General features: G+C 39.8%; 1 protein-coding gene across 2 annotated transcripts in view; it reads left to right on the top strand.

Moving 5' to 3' along the window:
• The window catches only part of kif5c (kinesin family member 5C), a 177,567-nt gene that overhangs the window by 104,347 nt on the left and 55,749 nt on the right, over window positions 1–17,471 (top strand). For both annotated transcript variants that reach the window (XM_069934978.1, XM_069934977.1), the window contains exons 8-11: window positions 428–552; window positions 2,459–2,563; window positions 8,260–8,408; window positions 9,909–10,057. In XM_069934978.1, coding sequence (XP_069791079.1) covers window positions 428–552; window positions 2,459–2,563; window positions 8,260–8,408; window positions 9,909–10,057 — 528 coding nt within the window. The remainder of the gene's footprint in view (window positions 1–427; window positions 553–2,458; window positions 2,564–8,259; window positions 8,409–9,908; window positions 10,058–17,471) is intronic.

The raw sequence follows: 17,471 nt of genomic DNA, 5'->3' as shown, positions 1-17,471 counted from the left end.
TGTGGCAGAGAAAGCCTGGATGTCTGTTCAGTACTGTCCACAATTGGCCTAGATCCCCCTGTGGCACTGCTGTGAAGTCGGCCTAACCATCACCTCAGTGCTACCCAATGCTGGCCTGGGTGCTCTCTTGTTGCTGCCCCAGGTGTGAGCCTGAGCACTTGGTGGTGATCAGAGTGTTTTATGGGCAATGCCTAGGTGAAGGTTAGGGTGCGCCCTGGGCACTCCCTTAATTTTTGTCTCAGTGCTCTGTTGGAAGTGCTTGTTACTGGCAAGCATTGGTTTGTGAAGTGTTGGATAACTAAGTTTTTATTGAATTCCCATTCTTTCCCCTATCTCCCCCACACTTCCTGCTAGATAGCTGCTTAAATTTCTCCTCTTCCAGTATTAAATATATAAACAATAATTGATTGATATTTTACTTATTCAGACATGAATGAACACAGCTCTCGAAGCCACAGCATTTTTCTCATCAACATTAAGCAGGAGAACGTTGAAACTGAAAAGAAACTCTCTGGAAAGCTGTACCTTGTGGATTTAGCTGGTAGTGAGAAGGTGAGATTTTTTTTTTGCACAAAATTCCATTGTTCCATCATTTGGAAGGTTGTATTCTCCAGCTCTTAAGCAATCTTTCACAAGGCTTTTTCAGGTGCATTCTCCGCTAAGAATGTGCCTAAAGAAGCAGAAGCAACCCTTTAAATGACAGTTCAGGTGGCAGCGTTGAAAGCGCAGCACTGGCCACTTGCACCGGGATGCACATTTGAGCGCATTCTAGCTCCTGTCCCTTGGGCTGTCAATTCAGGATGGCTGGCTGTCAGCTGGGACAGGCAGCACGGGCTATCAGCGCAGGGATGTCCCCACACTGATCCCGCTGCCCCGCTTTCTCCCCACTCATGGGGTTGGAGCAGCCGGCGGGGGAGGAGGCTGGAGTGGCCAGAAGGAGAGGAAGCTGGAGCGCCCAGCAGGGGAGGAGGCTGGAGCACCGGCAGAGAAGAAGGAGGCTGGAGCGGCTGGCGGGGGAGAAGGAGTACCGGCATTGTTTTGGCCAGCTCCCTTCTCCCCCACCGGCTGCTCCAGCCCCCTTCTCCCCATTCCCGAAATCAGTCCCAACAGTGTGGGGACTGATTTCATGAGTGGGGAGAGAGTGAGGCAGCGGGATCAGTATGGGGACATTCCCGCGCTGACAGCCCGCCCCAGCTGCCCGACAGTGTGGGGACTGGGAGAGGAGCTGTCAGGCACTGGCCAGCTGACTGTCATCCGAATACAGCCACTTTTAGCATTCAGATGGCTGGGGAGGCCACTGTGCCGCAAGGATTATCCCTCTCGGAGAAGGGTTACCCAACTCGCCTTGCAAGCGCCTCCTACATATTCACGTGGCCTTTGCACAGCCGTATTTTGCCAAAATATGCGGCTTTAGAAGCGGGTCAATTGGCCACCTGAAAGTGCCTAACATTGTAGTGGAAAAGAAAACAAATTTCAAATTGGTCTATCAGCCTACACTCTTTCATAAGGGAACAAATGAGTAGTGAATAAAATTATCTCTATCTGCATGTGTCATGGTATTTCCAAACAGAATAATATAAAATGCATTTAACTGTACATCTTAAATAATCAAAACTTTTACATGTTGAAATTTTTAAACTTGCATGCTGATTCTAGATAATTAATGTTTCTGGATAATTAATGATAAAAGCTTGATGATAGATGGCATTAAGTATTGGAGCTGACTTGGCCTTCACTAATGTTGACAATTTGTACTTTTATAAATGTACAACTATGTTGTAACTTTTTAAATAATGATGACTCTTTTCATCATGCTTTATGTCCAAGACTCATCAAAATAAAAAGAAAATGTTGGGTTTTAATAGCAGAGAAGGTGGGAAAGGGAAGTGGAGAGCAATGAGAATATTGCAAATGGCAGTTCGAGGAAGTTTATTCCTCTGTAAGCTATGTGTTGCTAATAGATAATGGCCAGCAGGCCGGACGTTTTAGGACATTCCTCAAAATCATGTATTTGGCTCTGGCCAAATGACACCTTACCTAAAGTCAGCATTGGCTTTTAGTTTGGGCTCTGAAGCTCAAATTGTTCTTCAAGAGGAATGGGGAAAAAAAATCAAAAATCTTCAATCCTTTATTACAGATGGTAACTTTTGCTGAAAAAGAAGCATTGATTGAGATTTGGATCAGTTTGAATCTCTCTGTGACTAATACATTAATTAGTTAGGGCTCCGTTTGTTAATTTGTTATTCAAACTACAGTTTTCATAATAATCTCAATTGCCTTAATTTCAATTGTACATTTATGAAAAAGATAAAATGTACTGAATCAACAGAAAGTTAATAAATAGATTTTCTGGTCTGTTTTTATGCCACTCGATCCAATCATTTTGATATACACGTTCAAGCAAGATGTGCACTTCTTTTTGAATATCATTCTGATAAACTGTATCTGTTCATTGTAGGTCAGCAAAACGGGAGCTGAAGGAGCTGTACTTGATGAAGCTAAAAATATAAATAAGTCTCTTTCAGCTCTGGGGAATGTGATCTCTGCTCTTGCGGAAGGAACTGTAAGTGTTTAATAATTTATAATTTGCAGAAAATATGATTTTTATCACAAGCTGGTGTTTATTAAATTGTGTAATATTTGATTGGTACCATCTAATTTTTAAATTTTTAAAAAATTTTTCACTCTATGAACCATATTGACCAAAATACACACAAACATTTCCCTCTTGAATATATAGTGTCATTTTCTCCCCTTTCCCCCCTCCCTCCTTCCCACCCCCCTCCCCACCCACTAAACGTTTAACATATACAATACATTAAACCCATTAAACAATGTCATCACACAATGAAAATAAGCAATTGGTACCATCTAATTGATGCATTAATGACAACATAATTCCATATGCAGTCTAGGAAAAAATACTCTTTAACCATATGCATCTGAAGGGCTAAGTGTATGTTTTGTTGCTTAACTATCAATGATTCTGTAAATTGTGACTGCTAAATGGAATAATAAATTCAAACATTAAAACTGGCTTGATTATAGTGTTATATAACCATGTATGGTGGACAATATAAAGTTCAAATTTCTGTCATGAACATTGCAAAATGTGAATGTTTAGTGATAAAGCTGTGATACATTATGAAATTCTGCCTTGCATGCATTTCTTCCTGTATATTCGTCGAAGTGTGGTATTGGTTGGCAATGTAATGAATTGACACCAACCAATTTTCCCCTGCAACCGCTGCAACCGTGTCTGCCTGTCCCGCATCGGACTTGTCAGCCACAAACGAGCCTGCAGCTGACGTGGACATTTACCCCCTCCATAAATCTTCGTCCGCGAAGCCAAGCCAAAGAAAAAAAAGATGTTGGATACTTTGAAACAATTATTATAACCGTATTATGAGGTAGAGTAGATTTTTAAATGATTGCTGTGAATTGCTAAGAAATGGGTATTGGGACCCTCACACAGAGAGGTCAGCTGCAACTAACAACAAATTCAAGACAACTATCCATTATCACCTCTTCCATAAAGCCATCTCCTGGTCCTCCATGCACAATAGCGCTATTACACCTGGCATTATACATAACGAGGTTTTTCAGTTGGTTGCTTTTCCAGATTCTTTTGTGTAGTCTTCCAAAGGCGCTATTTGCCTTGGCGAGTCTGTTGTCTATCTCATTGTCGATCCTTGCATCTGATGAAATGGTGCAGCCGAGATAGGTAAACTGGTTGACCGTTTTGAGTTTTGTGTGCCCGATGGAGATGTGGGGGGGCTGGTAGTCATGGTGGGGAGCTGGCTGATGGAGGACCTCAGTTTTCTTCAGGCTGACTTCCAGGCCAAACATTTTGGCAGTTTCCGCAAAGCAGGACGTCAAGCGCTGAAGAGCTGGCTCTGAAACAAAGATAAGCGTATACAGAGCCGTTGTCATACCCACACTCCTGTTCGGCTCCGAATCATGGGTCCTCTACCGGCACCACCTACGGCTCCTAGAACGCTTCCACCAGCGTTGTCTCCGCTCCATCCTCAACATCCATTGGAGCGCTTTCATCCCTAACGTCGAAGTACTCGAGATGGCAGAGGTCGACAGCATCGAGTCCACGCTGCTGAAGATCCAGCTGCGCTGGATGGGTCACGTCTCCAGAATGGAGGACCATCGCCTTCCCAAGATCGTGTTATATGGCGAGCTCTCCACTGGCCACCGTGACAGAGGTGCACCAAAGAAAAGGTACAAGGACTGCCTAAAGAAATCTCTTGGTGCCTGCCACATTGACCACCGCCAGTGGGCTGATAACGCCTCAAACCGTGCATCTTGGCGCCTCACAGTTTGGCGGGCAGCAACTTCCTTTGAAGAAGACCGCAGAGCCCACCTCACTGACAAAAGGCAAAGGAGGAAAAACCCAACACCCAACCCCAACCAACCAATTTTCCCCTGCAACCGCTGCAACCGTGTCTGCCTGTCCCGCATCGGACTTGTCAGCCACAAACGAGCCTGCAGCTGACGTGGACTTTTTACCCCCTCCATAAATCTTTGTCCGCGAAGCCAAGCCAAAGAGAAAGATACACAACGAGCTGTCAGACTAGCCCATTCATAAACTGGTTCCCGCCCAAAAACAGCTGCTGGCACTACAATTGTTAAGCAGAATGTGGAAACATCAAAAGCCTGCAGAATGACCAATGGCACCAATGGCTTTGTTTCAGTGTCTAGAATTCAGCTAACCCTGTTAAAAATAATGAATATGTAGATTGCTGGGGAAGCAACCATTTACATGTGCCAAGAACCAGGCTAACATTGTCTTAAAGGACCCTTTTGAATTACTGGTATCATGAATCCATATCTTTTAATTATGTCCTTTGAAGAAGACCGCAGAGCCCACCTCACTGACAAAAGACAAAAGAGGAAAAACCCAACACCCAACCCCAACCAACCAATTTTCCCTTGTAACTGCTGCAACCATGTCTGCCTGTCCCGCATCGGACTTGTCAGCCACAAACGAGCCTGCACCTGACGTGGACATTACCCCTCCATAAATCTTCGTCCGCGAAGCCAAGCCAAAGAAAGAAAGAAAGAAAAGAATATATAGAAAGCCAATCAATGATAACCATTTTCCTGCCTTTAGAAATGACTGTAACACCTTAGCTTGAAACAATCTCCTCAAAGGAATGGTTACTTCAATCAATAATATGCAGCAAAAATGCCTTATTGTATCCTGTAACCTTGTACTTTGAATGAGGTTCAACAGTATTAGGGAGGTGACCTTGACTACCCAACCCTAACTACTGCTCATTCCCACTAGTGTGACTCTAATAAATTCTCTCTGTGTTGTACTCTGTAGTTTGGTTCTACTTCTTGTACCTTGACAGGGTTAAACTATTACAGAGGCAGTATCCTCAATAGCTTTGGTGCAGTAACTCCCTTTGAATTATTTCTACAATTTGAAGGCAAATCCAAGTTAGTGTGATCTCTAACAAGTTGCCGTAACCTGGACTCAGTATGCCATGATTCTCAAAAATGAAGCATTTGATACTCTGATCTGAAGTTTTAAGTGTTTCACAGTTTTATGTATGAGCCAAAAGACGTTGGAATACCCTGAAGTCAAAATCTAATTGGCATAAGCTCATAATTCCAAGAATGGGAGCTACTTGTGAATTAGATGCAAGAGATGCAACTACAAATAATTGCTTCAATTATTACCGTGACAGATCATAAATTCATGAATGTCTATACTTATCTAATTTATTTTCCACATGGGTTCAAATTGCATTAAGACCAGCATGGCTGCCATAGACTTGGTAGTATTGTGTAAATGATGTTTAGTTTGGGAACCTGTCATCTTTGCTCAATAATTAGATTTTAGTTTTTCATGTAAAAGAATTAACTCTTGGTATCTGGCACCTCTGGGGATTGGTAGATGCCAGATAAGTGTATTTTCTGGTTGCTTGAGACTCTTGCAACCCTAACTAATTCACCTGTATAAAGAATAAACAGTTTAATAGACAGAATATTACTCTGTTCTTGTACTGAACACACTTTACTCGCATGAATATATAAACCTTAAAGCATTTTACTTTATTTTCATTCACATTTCTAACAAAAAAGTTTAATCGTTACTGCGTCTGCAGGTTCCTTCCCCTCCATGGACCAGCCCGAAAGGCGAACAATAACATTATACAGTAAAGCCCATTGTATTTGGAATTCAAACAACCAGCAGCCTCAAGAGACCAGCATTAAAATAGAGGAAAATAAATTTTAAAAATTAAATAAGAATGAAATAATAGGTAAATATATGCAAGTTTAAAATTGTAAAAGTAAATGTTCTTTGATGTAATACATAAACCTTTGAAGATGGGAGCAAATATTCTGCTGGTATTGTTCGTCCTTCTTGTGGCTCTGTGGAAGGGGAGGAGCCTGCAGATGCTGTCACAGTTAAATGTTTTCAAAGAATATTACTGAAAATAAAATAAAATGCTATAAGGTTTATATATTATCATATTGCACTGTTTATTACATGACATTAAAATAATTTTGAATCACTGCCATGTAGGTCTTGGAGGAGTTAATATTTTTTTAAAAAATAAAGCCCTTTGGAATGTTTTCCAACTGTTGTGGAAAAGAGAAGTTGACTCGAATAGGTCGGGAAAGTCCCAAGCTAGATTTAAGTGTTATTTTTGAAAGGCAAAATATTTGCAGATACTCACAAATCGGGTAGCATCTGTGGAGAATTACTGTGCAGATAGCTGTCCTAAATTTAAGTGATAGTGTTGTCTTTAGAATTGATCCTCATCATATGTTGTGTGAGGAAGCAGAAGTTTGTGTAAGTGAATTGTTTATTCAGTTTACTATCATCTTGCATAGTTTATCCAGACCATGGTGCACACACAAATGCATACAATAATAATCACATATCTATATAAAGAAATAATTTAATAAATAAATATAAATATTTTTGATTTGCTCGATTACAGGGTTGTTCATAGCTGCGGGAAGCAGCTATTTCCCACCTTGGCAGTCCTGATTTTGATGTTCTTATACCTCCTCCTGGATGGTAGTAGGTCAAATATATTGTGTGCTGGATGGAAAGGTTCACAATAATTCTTTGAGCCCAATTTAAGCAATGCTCCATGTAAATTTTGTCAACAAATGAATGGGAGATCCCAGTGATCCCTTTTGTGGGAAATTCAAAGAATTGTAGAAACCTTTCAACCCACCTTGTCCATATTGACTCTGATGCCAATCTACTCCATTTCTATTGGCCTGTATTTGGGTTGTATCCCTCTATGGCATTTCTATCCCAAGTACATGTTCAAACACCTTTTAATTATTTTAATTCTATCAAGCCCTATTTCCTTTGGCAGCTAGTCAGTAGTCTTTCTGTAAAACATGCCTCTTCTTTCACCTTAAAATGGTGAGAATGGTGGTGAGATGAAAATGAGATTGGCTTCATATTAATGTCTCCAGTGGTGAGTTGCCCATTGCAACTTATTGCAATGTTCACTTAATAAATCCACAGGAGAGCATCATAGAACAATACAGCACAGTACAGGCCCTTCGCCCTTGATTTTGTGCCGATCCATATATTCCTAATGCCATAATTGGAGCAAGGAAGAACATTTGAAATATTAAATGTTGGAAAATATTGACATTAAAAAACAAGGCCTGTAAATGCATGATCAGTTAAATCTGAAAGAGAAGGTTTGAAAGATTGAAGGTTAAATGGATTCATAGAATACATTTTTTCTCTTTGCTCTATTTCCTGGAGCTGTTGTTATCCAAGAGACATCTTTGCTATTGCACATGAGTCAAAGAGCTCATTTCACTTGCTTCCAGGTATCTGGATACACAGACTTGCAAATTTATTAATACCAATCGATTTTCCATCATACTTGATGGAAATGTGATACTCACAGCCCTGCTCCCCTCTCTTTCTCTCCTCCACCCCATAAGAAAAAAATTCCAGACCTAGGTTTTCAGCAGAAAGCTGAATGAAAACTAAAAGTGAAATATTTGAAACTTTAAAATTATAGATTTATACGAGATCCTGTGGCCAACTATCAATTAATTTACTGGCATTTTGATTTATAAAATGAATTGCATTTGGAGTTTCATTGACACACAAAAGAGGGAAAGTTTCCATGCTGTGAAGAAGTTATGAAAGAGTAGAGCTAACATAATAGCTCTTTTAAAATGTGATCGACTGAAAGGTCTTTTTCCATGCTGCCTTATTTCATAATTTCTATGAGTGTGCTTTATTTACAGAAAACGCATGTTCCATACCGTGACAGTAAAATGACCCGAATTCTTCAGGATTCCCTTGGTGGAAATTGCCGAACTACCATAATTATCTGTTGCTCACCCTCCAGTTTTAATGATGCTGAATCAAAAACAACCCTGATGTTTGGTCAGAGGTAAGAATCACATGTAAACTGACATGATGCTTGCAGTAACTTTACAGGAGATGGACAATTAATTAAACATAGCCGCACGAACATGTAACTGAGGTATACATTTATTAAAGCAATATCAACTTAATTAAAGGGTTTTATGAATTTTATAATCATTTTATTTAAAAATATTTAAAATTCTGGTCGCAATATTTGTGTGGGCTTTTGGACTAGGAGTAGATTCAATTAGCACTTTGTTTGGACTTGATGTCACATTTGTTAGAAAATTAATGAAGGTTTTGGATGTAAATATTGACTCTCCAGTGTTTTCAATCGATAGTGAAGGCTTCATCAGAAAATCTAATCGAATAATAGATCCACCACATAGGCATTTGATTGCATTGAAGACATTTAGTCTAATTTTATACAGGTCAGTGTATAATTATCAGAGCTTCAAAAATACAATGTCTAGATGAGGCTTTAAGAAAATGTTTTCAGGATTATTTCAGGACTTGTAATGCGTAAGAGTTCTGTGAAGCTGTGCGTATTTTGATTTTAAAAAGTAAATTAATGTATTATTCAAGTCGAGAGCAGTGAATCGGTTGTAGACAAATTAAGTTAGGCAAATTTAATGAATTTATTTTCTTTGGAGAAATGCCTAGAAATAATGGAAAGCTTGGTGATCATTAGTTTCTCCCTGCCCTTTAACTCCTCTTAGGAAAGAATTTCCAATGTCTTGTGAGTAAATGAGAATTTCCATACACCCCCTCACCTATTCGGTAACAATATTGGTCTATTGACATTGGTGCTGACTTTCCAGCTGTATTTCACAATTCATTTTGTAGGCTGGCCCAACGCATATTTCAGAGATTTTTTTTAAGAAGCACAATGTTCCTGGTGATTGTATCAGAGGATGTATAAAATGTGGTTTAACATCAATTTCCATTAAATTAAGATCAGAGTACATAGTTGTGTGTACAGATAAACTTGATGTGTACACAATGATTGAGGGGGGTTCTGGTAGTGTGGTAAGTGCTGAGATTTGGATGGCATGAGGGAGATCAGGGTATAAGAACAGTCTGTCATGCTTTGTTGAAAACTGAGTGAATGCACTTGATTAATTAATCAGAAAGTCTGTATCATTTCCAAATTAACTCGTATGTACAAAGTCACTTCCAGATTCTCCAGCAATGGTTAGGGTGCCTTAGATGTGTCAACAGTCATGAGCTTGGTTGAGGAGCTGTTCCTAGGTGATTTGTTTAGTGATACAGGGATTGTGGATGATTTTTTGCACCTACCCAAATCGCCTAGGTTAGCCCAGGTGGGGCTGCCAATCATGGACCAGTCTGTATATTATCAGGCAGCAAATATTCTTAAATTCTTGTGCATCATTGAGGATGTATTTCAGTTTGAGTCAAAATATTTCTTCAAGCTTTTAATTTCCTTTCAGTGAAGCAAAGTGGACAGGAAAGGTAAGAGCTACAATGGAATAAATTGTACTTCATAAATCTCTGCATCTAACAGAGCCAAGACTATCAAGAACACGGCATCTGTCAATCTGGAGTTGACAGCAGAGGAATGGAAGAAGAAATATGAGAAAGAAAAAGAGAAAAACAAGTCCCTGAAGAATGCTCTTCAGCATCTGGAGATGGAACTAAATAGATGGAGAAATGGTAATTTATCAAAGCTGCGTTTAATTTTGAGGCTATTGCATTCAGTCAGAATCTTCTCTCAGTGCTTGAATTTAACTAAAATCGTGTTCATTGGAAATTCCTAAATCCACAGTAAATCCCTACAGTTGATTAGCCAATGAAAATTCCTAAAAACTACTACTATAAGACCTGTTTTAAAGCGGTTCTACAGTTTAAGGTGCTGGCAGCTGAGGACTAGGCCACCAATCAAGAGTGAATTCTGGGGTGATCAAATGAGTTGTGAAGCTAGAGATAGGAGAAAGATAGGGAGAGATTTCAAAACAATGATTCAGATAGTTGGCTCATCCCTGTCCCTGGTAACTGAGTTCATGTTGGCAGGGACAGAGATGCCTTTGATTCTTCCAAGATTTTGTTGGAGGAAGCATCTGCTCGTCCATTACTGGCTGTTATACAGACAGCTTAATGATTGCTCAGTACTAGGGAGGATGAAAATGAAATTAAATTTCAATGTAGAAAACTCTTTTTTTTAATATCGCTCTGATGTTGCAGAAAAAATAAACTTTAAGTGGTAAAGGTTGTCAGATGTGCTATCTGGAGAAGCCATTGCTGGTGATTCCTTTTTTGTTGTTGTTGACCAAACAAAAGGATGGAACCAAGTAAGTACAGTGCTATCCAACCAGGTATTGGTGTTGGAAAAGGATGGTGTGGTCAAAATGGTCACTTAATGCCAAAAGATTGGCTGGACACAGATTTTGGAAAATTCTGCCTGGTTGGAAAAGATGAGGGAGGCCTCTGTCATAACCACATGATTTGGTCACATTTTTATTTGGCTGTCTACCTCCCGCCCCCCAGATTCCAAATGGAGGGCTGAGGCCCAAAACGTTAGTTGCCTTCTACTTCCTGTGGGTGCTGAGTCACCTGCTGAGTTTCTCCAGCACTTTTATCTATTGTACTAGACCCCAGGATCTGCAGATTTTCTAGTTTAACCACATAATTTGCCATATTTTGATGCTTTTTATTTTAACAAAGCCAATTTCATTGACATAGTAAAAAGGGAAAAATGCCATATTATAGTTGAGAAAGAATGTGCAGTATTAAATGGGATAAAAGTAGTAGATAATATATTAAGGGGTTAATTGTTTTTGAAAGAGGCAAAGAGGAACTCATCTGGCTCTTAAAAAGAGCAAGAGAAGAAAGTATGAAGGCTGTGGTTATTATTTTTCAATCCTTAGTTGTGGGAGTAATGGTAGGGGATTTTAGGACACCTATACTTGCTGTTGTTAAGAAATGGATTTATGACAAGGTCAACGTGGGTGATGGGCAAATTCTTTGAATCAATTCCACAAGATGCAAGAAAGCTTTGTTTAAAAAGGTTTTTTTTGAGGTATTAATAAGGAGGATCAATGGGGGTAGAGCATTTGATGTGGCCTGCTTGGATTTTAGTAAAACTTTTGACGGTCTTGCTGGTTAAATAAAGTTAAATGGGTTCCATGGAGAGGGGCAAAATTGTAAGCTAAAAATGTTCAATGGCAGGAAACAAAAGATAACAATTTGTAACTGAATAGCTGTGATCAGTTGGGTTACACTGGACACGATATACATTTGTGATTAAACTACATGGGGCTATGATAAAGAATTGTACAGATGATGCAAACGTTAGTCCAGAGGTAAGGAGGAGATTGTAGAGTGCTGGAAAATAGTTTGATCAGTTGAGCAGAATTTTAACTCTGCAAAGTGTAAGCTAATGAAGATGTGATAAACACGAGAGCATACAATAAATGGGAGAATATTGAATAGTGTGAGGAATAGACTGATAGGTGAGTTTGTCTACAGATTTATGTCACTACTGTGTATAAAAAGGCTGGTGGAATGTTCTTTATTATGTGGGATAGAGAATGTAAAAAGCAGAGAGATTTTTCTAACATTGCATACAAATATTAACTACAGTTTGAATGGCAAGTACATTTCTGGTCACCACATTAGTGAAAAGATGTGATTATGGAAGAGAAGCTGCAGCGATGTGAAGATTTTGCCACTTCTGCAAAATTTTAGCTGAGAAGGGAACAGAAGACACTGTTGTTGACCTTTATTAAGGTTTTTAAAATCATAGACAAGGAAGATGGTCGCCCTTTTCCTGAAAGGAGGAGAATCTAAAACTAGAGAGCAGAGGTTTAAGGTGAGAGGGGAAAGTTTTCTTTCTTTTTAAAATATTTTTATTGAATTTAATAGAGAACGTATACATATAATCATCTTTTTCTTTGGCTTGGCTTCGCGGACGAAGATTTATGGAGGGGATAAATGTCCACGTCAGCTGCAGGCTCGTTGGTGGCTGACAAGTCCGATGCGGGACAGGCAGACACGGTTGCAGGGGAAAATTGGTGGGTTGGGGTTGGGTGTTGGGTTTTTCCTCCTTTGCCTTTTGTCACTGAGGTGGGCTCTGCGGTCTTCTTCAAAGGAGGTTGCTGCCCGCCAAACTGTGAGGCGCCAAGATGCACGGTTTGAGGTGATATCAGCCCACTGGCGGTGGTCAATGTGGCAGGCACCAAGAGATTTCTTTAGGCAGTCCTTGTACCTTTTCTTTGGTGCGCCTCTGTCACGGTGGCCAGTGGAGAGCTCGCCATATAACACGATCTTGGGAAGGCGATAGTCCTCCATTCTGGAGACGTGACCCACCCAGCGCAGCTGGATCTTCAGCAGCGTGGACTCGATGCTGTCGACCTCTGCCATCTTGAGTACTTCGACGTTAGGGATTAAAGCGCTCCAATGAATCTAATGAATGAAATAAACCATATCATATATATCATATATCATATACATAAAATAGATAAAATAGATCAAATGAAGATAGAAAACATATCCATAATTCTTTTCTTAACTTAATCTTATCTAAAACATTGAATCTAGGATTGAGTTGAATCAACAATTAACACTTTCTTCATAGCCTATCTAGTAATATTGAAAACTTGAGACAAAGATAACTTTCTTTTAAAGTAAGTTATAAATAAAATCCCCTTATTTAAAAAAAAAAGAATTTATACTTCTCGGGGTGGGGTGGGGGGGTGGGTTGAATTCTTAATCTTGTTTACGATGATCTATGTTTTCAATTCTCAGTTAAACGCATCTTTATATAACTTCTTGAAAAAAGAAAAGAAAACCCATGTAATCAAACCCTTCTCTCTAAACAAGATTAAATTATATAAATAATAAACATATGAATCAAATATCGACCTCTAGAAACTAGACAGCACATCTCCGGAACATCCAAACATCTTAAATCTTTAAATTGTGATGTGTAAAGTTTTTACTCATAAATTGTTGATTATATAGAAACTGTAGAGGCTGCACCATTTCATCAGATGCAAGGATCGACAATGAGATAGACAACAGACTCGCCAAGGCAAATAGCGCCTTTGGAAGACTACACAAAAGAGTCTGGAAAAACAACCAACTGAAAAACCTCACAAAGATAAGCGTATACAGAGCCGTTGTCATACCCACACTCCTGTTCGGCTCCGAATCATGGGTCCTCTACCGGCACCACCTACGGCTCCTAGAACGCTTCCACCAGCGTTGTCTCCGCTCCATCCTCAACATCCATTGGAGCGCTTGCACCCCTAACGTCGAAGTACTCGAGATGGCAGAGGTCGACAGCATCGAGTCCACGCTGCTGAAGATCCAGCTGCGCTGGATGGGTCACGACTCCAGAATGGAGGACCATCGCCTTCCCAAGATCGTGTTATATGGCGAGCTCTCCACTGGCCACCGTGACAGAGGTGCACCAAAGAAAAGGTACAAGGACTGCCTAAAGAAATCTCTTGGTGCCTGCCACATTGATCACCGCCAGTGGGCTGATAACGCCTCAAACCGTGCATCTTGGCGCCTCACAGTTTGGCGGGCAGCAACCTCCTTTGAAGAAGACCGCAGAGCCCACCTCACTGACAAAAGGCAAAGGAGGAAAAACCCAACACCCAACCCCAACCAACCAATTTTCCCCTGCAACCGCTGCAATCGTGTCTGCCTGTCCCGCATCGGACTTGTCAGCCACAAACGAGCCTGCAGCTGACGTGGACTTTTTACCCCCTCCATAAATCTTCGTCCGCGAAGCCAAGCCAAAGAAGAAAAGAGGTGGTACAATTACAACAGTCACCTGGACTGGTTCATGGTTAGGAATGGCATATAGGAATATGGGCCAAACACAGCAATTGGGATTAACTCAGGTAGGCAACTTGTTTAGCATGGATGAATTGACTGAAGGGCCTATTTCGTTGCTTTGTAATTCTGCATCACTTAATTGTGTATAAACTTGAAGAGCCTTGATGGAATAAATGGAAACCATGCAGAGGTTACAATGTAAAGTAATTGGATGAGGTTTTAGTGGAAAAATCTTGAACTCACTGACCATAAAGGTGATCAGATGGAAACTCTGATCGCAGTTAAAGGGTATTATTTGAACTCTAATCTCCAGAGTTAGTGACATCTGAGTTTACAGGAAAAATGTGTTTGCCATGGACTATGATTTGAAACCTGTTCCTGGTGCTAAGAAAGCTGCAGGCCACCAGTCTGATCTGCTTTTATTTCAGCTTTTAGCTCTGATCATTCCCTCTGTTCTGGATTGAATTCTTTCAAGTCTCAGAATAATTCCTTTGCATCATCTGGAGGTGAAGCCGGAGCTGTTTTTTTGCTAATTGATCTGGTGATCCCAAAGTAATTGTGTGTAATGTGAAGATCGATGTTCTATTTAATTTTTAGCCCCAAGCTGTGCTTTGCCCAGTGGCATCAAATGAAAATGTAAGTCATCCCCTCTAGGCTGCGAGTTGTCTTGGGTAAACTTGTACCTCTCATTTTGTTCGTTTTAGATTGTGATTTGTTTGAGCTACCAAAAGAAAATACACACCGAGAGCAGTTCAGTTTATACAAGGCTTTATTACTAAATCTAAAGCTGAATTCACACTACAATATGCAAGCCCTTCCCAATTCTACTTATCAACGCCTGGACTGGTCCCAACTGCCGAAGCGAGGCAATGACTGCACACTTGTAGTAGGTTGTCGGGGCGTCGGTAGCAGCTTCTCTACTTCCCTCAACTGGGACCTTACCTGGACTCTTGAAATTCTTCTTCTTGCTGAGAGATGTTGCCACCTCTTGGAGAGTCTCAAATTTCAGCAGTGACCATGGCTTATATTACCCAAAAGTTGTTTACTTCAGATCTTATCTCTTTGAACAAAAATGATTTAATTATCTTCAAGGTCTCCTGACAGTCTGCGACCAACAAAAGAAAACTGCATCTCTGGGCCTCATGGTGGAAGTTGGATGTCTACTGATTCATATGCATCCCTGGGCCCTGTAGTGTAAATTAGCATCCTGAGCCCCATGGTGGAATGTAGGTGTGTCTACTAAATATGCATCCTGAGCCTCATGGTGTAAATTAGATTATGTCTGCTGATTCTAAAAAAAACAAGCAGGTTCTCAGCCTTGCAGCTGCAGAAGTAAAAAACACAGTTTAAATCTTCCATTACAGAGTTAGTGAGAATTTTTTTTTTAAATTACATTTCTTTTTATCTTCCTTAGTAGCCTTTGTGCAGTTGAAAGCATATTCAAGTTTTGTTAACCAGAATAGTGAGAAAATTATGTTAAGTAGAGTGTTAAGAATAATTTGAAGAACAATCTCTTTTAAAGATTGAGTCTCATTCGTACATTTTGGGGGGTGGGGGCAATGCAGGGTTTGCTTTCCAATTATGGGGAAAGCAGAATAATTCAATTGCTGTTCATTATTAGGAGATGTCTTAAAAATTGACCTAAATTACTGAAACAACCATGACGTTTGAAGGTAGCATGAAGTTATGGGGTCAATAACATTTGTGAAATGTAGGATTTTGATGAGAATAACAAACATGAAGAAATTTGCATGGACTCTGTACCTCAGTGTTAGTTTTGCTGTTTTTGTATTCAGAGCAATTGATGAGTGAAAGAGCTGTTTGGGGTTTCCTACAGTTTTCTTCAGCAGGCCTTGCAAACTGAGGCAGTGGCTGTATTCCAGGAGCAAAAAGTGCAGAAGTTTGTAATGATGACACCAAAAATACAAGTATATCTGCATTAGGAAAGGATGGGCAATTGAGTCACTGTGGGGAAGAGAGGGCAAATGCAGCTTAGTAAAGGTCTTCAGAACTATTAAGAATTTTGGTAGCGATTGTAGCGAACTTTAACTAGAGGCCATCGGGACAAGGGTCACCAGTAAATTAAATCTGTTGTGAGAATGTGGAATCAGCTGCCACAGGAAGCACTTGAAGTGAATAGATTAGATGTGGTTAAGGAGAGGTTAGAAAGGTTTGAGGGAAGGAAACGTGATGAGGCTTTGGTGGAGCATAAATCTCAGCATGGACAGATTGGGCCTAATGGCCTAATTTTGTGCAGCTTTTCTTGTTTAATGATGAGTGGTCATGTGGAAAGGCTTGCATGAAATGATTAGATTGTGGAATTGATGCCACTTTGAGTAGCTGAGGCTATAGGTACAAGGTAAGTGAATAAGTAAATGAAGTAAGTTAGGTAAATGAATGAAATAGGAATATAATAATTTCTGGAAAATGTTGGATGAGAGAGAGCTGGTGAGGGCCATAAACTATGGTATGAACCAGATAGGTTAAATGATCTGAGAACATTGGACACATGAGTAAACTATATTGTTCTTTGAATGTGCTTCATTCAATAATGAGCTTCAAGTCTTTCTAGTCTGTTCTCCATTTTCTTGGATTGCTTTGGTATCCAACAATTGACCTGCTCCCATTCTGATTCCAAGGGAATTTTGCATAGAAAACCAGTTTAGCTGTCTGTGGTGACTGTAAATTCATTCCCCAGGATAGCAGTATTGTCTCTCCAGCTTTTGAAAGTATAATTTGATGAAGAGTAGGAATTAAAGTCTCGTGTCCTTGATGAATTCATTGTTCTTGATATCATTCTCTTTATTCTATTAACAGACTTTTTCTTCAAGTGGGAAAGCAATATATAATGCTGTTGATAATTACACTTGTATTGGTCTTGCTGACTAATTCAATATTGGATTGATTTTATCCTCATTTGTTCATCTATAAATTCTGCTGAATCTGATCTTCTCTTGTTGCAACTGAATACACCTTTACGTAAAGTCATGTTAGACGTGGGCTGCATTATTTGCAAGATAAAGATTTATTTTTGCAGTAGCTTGTATGTATAACCTTGGTTATTTTCCACTAGCTTTACATAATACACAATCATTATTGTGACCTATTTGTATTGTGGAGTAACATCCATCATGAACCAAGATAGGGGCTAAACTTTATTTCATTTCACCTGTGTTTGATTCAGTATAGAAGTTGTTCCATCCCATGTACCTTTTAACAATTTCTGTAGTTTGTTTACTAAAAACTCCACAGAGTACAAAATGTTATGAAGAAAATTAATCTA

This window comes from Narcine bancroftii, chromosome 4 (assembly GCF_036971445.1).
Source record: "Narcine bancroftii isolate sNarBan1 chromosome 4, sNarBan1.hap1, whole genome shotgun sequence".
In the NCBI taxonomy this organism is placed as follows: Eukaryota; Metazoa; Chordata; class Chondrichthyes; order Torpediniformes; family Narcinidae; genus Narcine; species Narcine bancroftii.
Note: the sequence above shows the minus strand (reverse complement) of the source record. Positions and strands in the feature narration are given on the sequence as shown.